This window comes from Bison bison, unplaced genomic scaffold, assembly GCF_000754665.1.
Source record: "Bison bison bison isolate TAMUID 2011002044 unplaced genomic scaffold, Bison_UMD1.0 scf7180017864236, whole genome shotgun sequence".
Lineage (NCBI taxonomy): Eukaryota > Metazoa > Chordata > Mammalia > Artiodactyla > Bovidae > Bison > Bison bison.
This window is the reverse complement of record NW_011494808.1, coordinates 74,922-84,723: the sequence shown is the minus strand read 5'-3', so window position 1 is coordinate 84,723 and position 9,802 is coordinate 74,922. Positions and strand designations below refer to the sequence as shown.

The window sequence follows — 9,802 nt, the reverse complement described above, 5'->3', positions numbered from 1 at the left end:
CAGCTTTAGCATCAGTCCTTCCAATGAACACCCAGGGCTGATCTCCCTTAGAACGGACTGGTTGGATCTCCTTGTAGTCCAAGAGACACTCAAGAGTCTTCTCCAAAAAAAAAAAAAAAAGAGTCTTCTCCAACACCACACTCAAAAGCATCAACTCTTCGGCGCTCAGCTTTCTTCACAGTCCAACTCTCACATCCATACATGACCACTGGAAAAACCATAGCCTTGACTAGACGAACCTTTGTTGGCAAAGTAATGTCTCTGCTTTTGAATATGCTATGTTGGTCATAACTTTCCTTCCAAGGAGTAAGCATCTTTTAATTTCATGGCTGCAGTCACCAACTTTGGTGATTTTGGAGCCCAAAAATAAAGTCTGACACTGTTTCCACTGTTTCCCCATCTATTTCCCATGAAGTGATGGGACTAGATGCCATGATACTAAGTTTTCTGAATGTTGAGCTTTAAGCCAACTTTTTCACTCTCCTCTTTTCACTTTCATCAAGAGGCTTTTTAGTTCCTCTTCACTTTCTGCCATGAGGGTGGTATCAGATCAGATCAGTCACTCAGTCGTGTCCGACTCTTTGCGACCCCATAAATCACAGCACAACAGACCTCCCTGTTCATCACCAACTCCCGGAGTTCACTCAGACTCACATCCATCGAGTCAGTGATGCCATCCAGCCATCTCATCCTCTGTCATCCCCTTCTCCTCCTGCCCCCAATCCCTCCCAGCATCAGAGTCTTTTCCAATGAGTCAACTCTTTGCATGAGGTGGCCAAAGTACTGGAGTTTCAGCTTTAGCATCATTCCTTCCAAAGAAACCCCAGGGCTGATCTCCTTCAGAATGGACTGGTTGGATCTCCTTGCAGTCCAAGGGACTCTCAAGAGTCTTACCCATATATAGTGTGTATATATGTACATAATAGAGTGCAAAAAAGAACTCTTTTGTTATCTATGTATTGCTCTTCTATCATCTTTCATCTTCACTTTGGTTTGATCTTAATTCTATATTTATGTCTTCTGCAAGTAATAGATTTCATTTTAAAATATTTTTAATTGGGATAACCTGTCAATACAAATATTTTTCTCCCTATAAGAAGTCAAGTTAAGTCACTCAGTCATGTCTGACTCTTTGCAACCCCGTTGACTGTAGCCTGCCAGGCTCCTCTGTCCATGGGATTCTCCAGGCAAGAATACTGGAGTGGGTTGCCATTTTCTCCCTATAATAGCAAATAATATATTTTGCTATTCCAGTGGTAACAGTCTCATCTTTAGATGTTCTTGACTGTTTTTGCTACTGCTTTTTGTTAAAGGCATATTTATTCACCTTCTTATATACTCTTTGTGGTCACTAATTATAGGATTAGAGCTGATGCGCATACTAAAGAATTAAGAGGGCAACATTTGAAGACAAATATTAACTAAAAGATGTTTGGTCTCCACTTCAAAAATAGAAAAATGAGAAAACTTAAAGGCTACCATTTTCCTCAAAGAAGACTTTTTTCAAATATTCTTCTAAAAACTAAGGTATTCTTTACCTTCTTTTCCACATCTCATTCACATGTATGGGAAATAAAATTTGATTAAATTTCCACTAACCTGTGGAGTGCCACAATCACATTGTTCACCCGTTTCCAGTATTCCATTGCCACACACCCTCCTCTGTTTGTAAACTGGCTCATCAGGAACGATTTTATGAAGACATTCAATGCCAGTATATGCAGCAAAATATTTAAAGTCATCCAAGCTACAGGTGCTAAAATCCTTTACACCCCCAGATTGTCTAAAATATAAAAATATCAGTATGACAAAAATTATTGCTATATATACACATTTCTCCCAACATATGATGCTTTGAATAGAGATTTAGAAAGCAATATTCTCATGGAAAATAATAATCACATATAAAATAATATAAAAGCATTTTTAAATTGCTAAGATATTTACCACACTTTTAAAATTTCACCAAGAAAATTCTTGTAATAAAAAAAAATCTGTGGCCATTCATTCTGTTTTAAAGAACAATTATTTACCTCTCCAATGATCCTTATTAAATATTTAAACATAATATTTAATATTATTTATAATATTAAACATATATTTAAACATAGAAACTGATATTCTTTATTTAACTTCTAGTGTCAAACAACTGCAGTTAAAATTTTTGGCCTCAGTATTGAACATACTTTTATTTATTTAATATCATTTTTGTATTTTTTATGTAAATGCAAATATGGAATGTCTGTATTACCTTCAAGAGCATATTCTTTGAGGGCTCTCACTCTCTGTAATTAAGCATTTTTCAAATAAGAATCTGTTGTTTAATTTATGGCATGGGACAGTAGGGATATGTCCTGACACAGTGAGAAAGTTGTTACAAATAGTTTGCTAATATCTTCACATCCAACTAAAACACTAGAAAGAATATGGTTTAAAAGTAAAGACTATGCCCTAGACAAGTATTTGACAAACGTTTCTGTGAAAGGCCACGTAGTAAATATTATAGGCTTATGTGACATATGCTCTGTTGCAGCTACTCAACCTGCCACTGCAATGCAAAAGCAGCCATAAACAACATGTGAAACAAGAAGCCTAAAAAATTTATTTACGAAACAGTCAGGCAGCAAAATTTGGCCTATGATTCGTTGTTGGTTAACCTCAGCCCTATGCTAAAATCTGTTTTCCATCAATTCTAACAGTTAGAGCCTAAACTCAAGCCTTGACAAGATCTCCAGACAAAACAAGTTTGGAAGTTCAGCTCTGACATTTTAGAGGGATTTGGAAATACCTTGAGTTATCTATAGATTCATGTAAGTGAATCATAAAATCAAGTACATAAAAGTTAAAATGGTTACCCAATAATTGAATTGCCTGGTAGATAAAGAATCAATGGTTTTCCAGAGGAAGGTATAACAACCTAGGCTTTCTATTGTACTATCAACAATATCCAATATGCTACTACTAATAATAATCATACAAAGAAATAAGAAAATGTAATACATAGTCAATTTTTAAGAAGCAGTCAATAATAAGCAACACTGAGATGGCCCAGGTGTTAGATCTGACACAAAAATACTTGAAAGGAGTCATTACAAATATATTCAAATAATTAAAGAAAAAAATGTTTAAATAATTGAGAGTAATTGTAACTTTATAGCATGAACACTCAAAAGAGAGTGCATATCATCCAATTTACATAATATTCTAGAGCCAGTAAAGCTAACTGCATTGATAGAAATCAGATCAGCAGTTGCTTGGAGGAGGGTAGAAGGTAAAAGGACAGAAAAACACCAATACAGTATACTAACGCATATATATGGAATTTAGAAAGATGGTAACAATAACCCTGTGTACCAGACAGCAAAAGAGACACTGATGTATAGAACAGTCTTATGGACTCTGTGGGAGAGGGAGAGGGTGGGGAGATTTGGGAGAATGGCATTGAAACATGTATAATATCATGTATGAAATGAGTCGCCAGTCCAGGTTCGATGCATGATACTGGATGCTTGGGGCTGGTGTACTGGGACGACCCAGAGGGAGGGTATGGGGAGGGAGGAGGGAGGAGGGTTCAGGATGGGGAACACAGGTATACCTGTGGCGGATTCATTTCGATATTTGGCAAAACTAATACAATATTGTAAAGTTTAAAAATAAAATAAAAAGAAAAAAATAATAAATAAATAAAAGGACAGCCAAAGTGGCTCAGATGGTAAATTAAGTTGCCTGCAATGCGAGAGACCTGAGTTTGATCCCTCGGTTGGGAAGATCCCCTGGAGGAGGACATGGCACCCACTCCAATACTCTTTCCTGGAGAATCCCTATGGACAGAGGAGCCTGGCAGGCTACAGTCCATGGGATCTCAAAGGTCAGACACAACTGAGCGACTAAACACAGCAAAGTTCACAAAAGAAATTTCCATGCAGATGGAAATGTGGCATAGCCTGATTAACACCATGATACAGAGATTTATATATTTATATTCACCAAAAGTCATAATTATTATGCTATGTACCCAAACTAACATAATGTGATAAATAATCTATATTTCAAATTTTTAAAATCTCTAAAGTTTTCATAAGAATTGGAAATCTGACCAAAAAAAAAATGTTTAAGAAAATGCAAAGGACCTATTGCTAAGTCACTTCAGTCATGTCCGACTCTGTGCAACCCCATAGACGACAGCCCACCAGGCTCTCCCGTCCCGGGGATTCTCCAGGCAAGAACACTGGAGTGGGTTGCCATTTCCTTCTCCAATGCATGAAAGTGAAAAGTCAAAGTGCAGTCGCTCAGTCGTATCCGACTCTTAGCGATCCCATGGACTGCAGCCTACCAGGCTCCTCTATCCATGGGATTTTCCAGGCAAGAGTACTGGAGTGGGGTGCCATTGCCTTCTCCAGCAAAGGACCTAGAATACCCAAAACAATTCTGGAAAAGGTAAAAAACTTGGGGACTTAAACTATCTGATTTCAAAAATTGAATATAAAGCTACAGTAATAGAGATAACAAGCTTTTCTATAAGGATAACCATACAGATTAATGACATAAAATAGAGAGTCCAATAAAAATTCACACATTTATGATAAATTGGTTTTTTACAAAGTCACCAAGGCACTTAAGTGGAGGAAAGGAAGGTCTTTTCAACAAGTGCTATTGGAATGACTGGAAATCCATAGGGCAAAAATTAAAATAAAGTTAAACACATACACAATAATCAACTTGAAACGTATTACAAAACTGAATAAAAGAATTATAAAACCACAATGCATAAAGAAAAATTTGACTCACTGTATTTCACCAAAATTAAAAACGTTATCTTTTTTTTTTTTTAAACTTTACGTAATTGTATTAGTTTTGCCAAACATCAAAATGAATCCGCCACAGGTATACATGTGTTCCCCATCCCGAACCCTCCTCCCTCCTCCCTCCCCATACCATCCCTCTGGGCCATCCTAGTGCACCAGCTATCTTAAAAATGGTACCCTAGAGGATAAAATACTCAAAAATCACATATCTGGCAAAGAACTAATAGCCAGAACATAGAAAATCTAATTTATTTTTTTAATGGGCAGATGTTTAAATAGGCTCTTCTAATAAGATATAAAGCACAAAGCTATAAAGCATGAAAATATGTTCAACATCATTAGCTTCCTCGAAAATTCAGATTAAAATCAATATGAGGTATTTTACAACCCCAAAATGATTCAGGTTAAACAAACTGAGCATAGCAAGTATTGGTAGTGATGTGGCTCAACCAGGAGTGGCTACATGATTTGCAGGAATCAATGCAAAATGGAAATGCAGGACCCCTTAAATGATACTAATTTAAAAAAAAAAAAAAAGCTTTTTTTTTCTTCAGTAATCTCTCTCAGTGGGGCATAGTTACTTATTTGCAACTTAATGTCTTTCTAAATTAAAAAAAAAAAATGCTCACATGAATTGCACTATCCGTCCCTACACTGTATAATGCAAATATTAAAGCATTTGATTTCACGCAGAATCACTGAAATTACACAATTCACATGTTGTGCCCCAGAAGGTACCTTCAATCTAGCCTTCAGATAAAAACTGAAGTCAGACTCTGGAAGGTAGGAAGGAGGAAGAGAAATGTCCTGAGGCATAGAGAGGTGTGGGGATTTGGGACTATTTTGGTGTATGTACTTGAAAAGGATGTGTATCCTAAAGCTGGGTATAGTTCTCTATAACTATCAATTAACTCAGTTTGACTATTAGAAACATAAAGTTCCTAACCACCAAAAGACAATTTAAGTATAGTGTGTACTTAATAAAGAAAATTGTCTTACAAAGCTTCCGGTGACATTGTGCAAACATCCCCTGAACAATGGCAGATCTCAGTATTATCATAACTCATTCCCACATTAAGGCCAAGCAACTGCACGATACTGACAGCATATGCCTCCATCGATAAACCCTCTATATACTAAATATAAGGGAAATAAAAGAAAATTAGTTAGCTAAGGAACATATTCAGTTGTAAAAAATTATGTATTTAATCGAAAATTAGTATATAAAATTCATTCATAAAATGCAGCCAAGATACTTATGCAGATACATCTGTAGTTGAGTTATACAAGTATTATTAAACATGAATGGATGAGTAACACAACACTTTAATTTCAAGATACTATTAACTGACAATACCACCTATCTTAGCAAATAAAATAGGGCTTAACCATCACAAGGCATTACTTCTTTGAATTATTTTAAACAAAATGCTTTTATAATCTTTTAATAATCAATCCTACATTCTCTTCATAGTAAACAGTCTCTAAAATAGGTCCCAATGATATTGATGCGCCTGTGTATTCCCATTCCAGTGACTGTAGGCTGGACTTTCTGACTTGATTCTAATTAATTTAATATAGCAGAAGTGACAGGTCATCATTTCCAGTCATTCAGTCAGTCAGTTCAGGTGCTCAGTCGTGTCCAACCCTTTGTGACCCCACGGACTGCAGCATGCTAGACCTCCCTATCCATCACCAACTCCCGGAGCTTGCTCAAACTCATGTCCATCGAGTCAGTGATGCCATCCAACCATCTCATCCTCTGTTGTCCCCTTCGCCTCCTGCCTTCAATCCTTCCCAGCACCAGGGTCTTTTCCAATGAGTCAGTTCTTCACATCAGGTGGCCAAAGTATTGGAGTTTCAGCTTCAACATCAGTCCTTCCAGTGAATACTCAGGACTGATTTCCTTTAGGATGGACTGGTTTGATCTCTTTGCAACCCAAGGGACTCTCAAGAGTCTTCTCCAACACCACAGTTCAAAAGCATCAATTCTTTGGTGCTCAGCTTTCTTTATAGTCCAACTCTCACATCCATACATGACTACTCGAAAAAACCATAGCTTTGACTAGACATACCTTTGTTGGCAAAGTAATGTCTCTGCTTTTCAATATCTTGTCTAGGTTGGTCATAGCTTTTCTTCCAAGGAGCAAGCATCTTTTAATTTCATGGCTGCAGTCACCATCTGCAGTGATTTGGAGCCCAAGGAAACAAAGTCTGTCACTGTTTCCATTGTTTCCCCATATCTTTCCCCATGAAGTGATGGGACCAGATGCCATGATCTTAGTTTTCTGAATGTTGAGTTTTAAGCCAGCTTTTTCACTCTCCTCTTTCACTTTCATCAAGAGACTCTTAAGTTCTTCTTTGCTTTCTGCCATAAGGGTGGTGTCATCTGCATATCTGAGGTTATTGATATTTCTCCCAGCAATCTTGATTCCAGCTTGTGCTTCATCCAGCCTGGCATTTTGCATGATGTACTCTGCATATAAGTTAAATAAGCAGGGTGACAATATACAGCCTTGATGTACTCCTTTCCTGATTTCGAACCAGTCTGTCGTTCCATGTCCAGTTCTAACTGTTGCTTCTTGACCTGCATACATATTTCTCGGGAGGTAGATAAGGTGGTCTGGTGTTCCCGTTGCTTTCAGAATTTTCCACAGTTTGTTGTGATCCAAACAATCAAAGGCTTTGGCATAGTCAATAAAGCAGAAGTCATAAGTAGTCAACAAATCATTTCCAAGAAAAGCAATATAAAAAAAGTGATTTCTTGGATCCTATGTATTTCTCTCTCATTCACCCTGGGGGAAGACAGCTACTATATCATGAAGCAGGACTGTGGAGAGGCCTTCAGAAGTGAGCTGGGAAGTAGTTTTTGAGGTCTTCCAACAGCCACATGATAGCACTTGAAAGCAAATACCCTGTGTTGAACCTTAAGAGTATCACAACTAGCGTCTTAATTTCACCCACTAAACTGTTTCTAGATTACTGATCCACAGAACTGTGTTGTTTCCATGTGATATGGTTTGGTACAACCAGTTACATAGCAATAGGAATAGACAACTAATTAGTTATCTATAGTGACAGATAACTAGAACATCCTCAGTAGGCATGCTTGTTTTCTTTTGGGCCATTCCCAATATCTGTATAGATGTTTACAGCAGCTTTATTCATAACTTCCAAGACTTGTAAGCATTCCTGATGTCCTTTAGTAAGTGAATAGATAAACTGGGGCGTGTTTCAGACAATAGAATATTATTCAGCCCTAAAAAGAAATGAGCTGCAAGGTCATGAAAAAACAAGGAAGAAATTTAAGTGCATACTACTAAATTAAAGAAGCCAACCTGCAGAGACTATATACTGTATGACTCCAACTATATGACATTCTGGGGGAAAAAAATAGAAGATCCATGGTTGCAGGTGGGGAGGGGAGAAATTAACTGACAGAGCACAGAGGATTTTTAAGGCAGTGAAAATACTGTGCATGATACCGTGATGATGGATACATGTCATTATTTGACCAAATCCATAGAATGTAGAACACCAGGATTGAACCGCAAGGCAAATATGAACTCTGGCTATTTTAATGGGTCAGTGTATGTTCACCAGTTGTGAGAAGTATACCACCCTGTGAGTGATGCTGACACCAAAGAAGGCTGTGCAAATGCAGGTGAAAGGAACACATGGACTTCCATTTCAATGGTGCTGTGAACCGAAAACTGCTCTAAAAATAGTATTTGGGTTCTTGATGCATCAAGAGAAAGGTGGCATTGTAGGGAATGGCAAGAACAGTTCAGAGGAGAAGATGTACATGTCTATCCCAAACTCCCTAACTATCCCTTCCCCTCACCCTTCCCCCCAACTCTGTTACCATAAATTCATTCTCACAGTAATCCAAGTCTATGTCCCAACCAGTACACTGAAGAAGCTGAAGTTGAATGGTTCTATGAAAACCTACAAGCCCTTTTAGAACTAACACCCAAAAAAGATGTCCTTTTCATTATAGGGGACTAAATGCAAAAGTAGGAAGTCAAGAAACACCTGGAGTAACAGGCAAATTTGGCCTTGGAATATGGAATGAAGCAGGGCAAAGACTGATAGAGTTTTGCCAAGAAAATGCACTGGTCATAACAAACACCCTCTTCCAAAAACACAAGAGAAGACTCTACACATGGACATCACCAGATGGTCAACACTGAAATCAGACTGATTATATTCTTTGCAGCCAAAGATGGAGAAGCTCTATACAGTCAGCAAAAACAAGACCAGGACAAATTCAGACTTAAATTGAAGAAAGTAGGGAAAACCACTAGACCATTCAGGTATGACCTAAATCAAATCCCTTATGATTATACAGTGGAAGTGAGAAGTAGATTTAAGGGCCTAGATCTGATAGATAGAGTGCCTGATGAACTATGGACTGAGGTTCGTGACATTGTACAGGAGACAGGGATCAAGACCATCCCCATGGAAAAGAAATGCAAAAAAGCAAAATGGCTGTCTGGGGAGGCCTTACAAATAGCTGTGAAAAAAAGAGAAGCAAAAAGCAAAGGAGAAAAGGAAAGATATAAGCATCTGAATGCAGAGTTCCAAAGAATAGCAAGGAGAGATAAGAAAGCCTTCCTCATTGATCAATGCAAAGAAATAGAGGAAAACAACAGAATGGGAAAGACTAGAGATCTCTTCAAGAAAATTAGAGATACCAAGGGAACATTTCATGCAAAGATGGGCTTGATAAAGGACAGAAATGGTATGAACCTAACAGAAGCAGAAGAGGTGGCAAGAATACACAGAACTATACAAAAAAGATCTTCACGACCAAGATAATCATGATGGTGTGATCACTCACCTAGAACCAGACATCCTGAAATGTGAAGTCAAGTGGGCCTTAGAAAGCATCACTGCACACAAAGCTAGTGGAGGTGATGGTATTTCAGTGGAGCTATTTCAAATCCTGAAAGATGATGCTGTGAAAGTGCTGCACTCAATATGCCAACAAATTT

General features: G+C 37.7%; 1 protein-coding gene across 1 annotated transcript in view; it reads right to left on the bottom strand.

Moving 5' to 3' along the window:
• Positions 1-9,802, bottom strand: part of LOC104993253 (disintegrin and metalloproteinase domain-containing protein 5-like) — a 154,401-nt gene that overhangs the window by 89,782 nt on the left and 54,817 nt on the right. Inside the window, exons 11-12 of the mRNA XM_010846437.1 lie at positions 5,805-5,941; positions 1,600-1,783 (exon numbers count right to left, since the gene is read on the bottom strand). Coding sequence (XP_010844739.1) covers positions 1,600-1,783; positions 5,805-5,941 — 321 coding nt within the window. The remainder of the gene's footprint in view (positions 1-1,599; positions 1,784-5,804; positions 5,942-9,802) is intronic.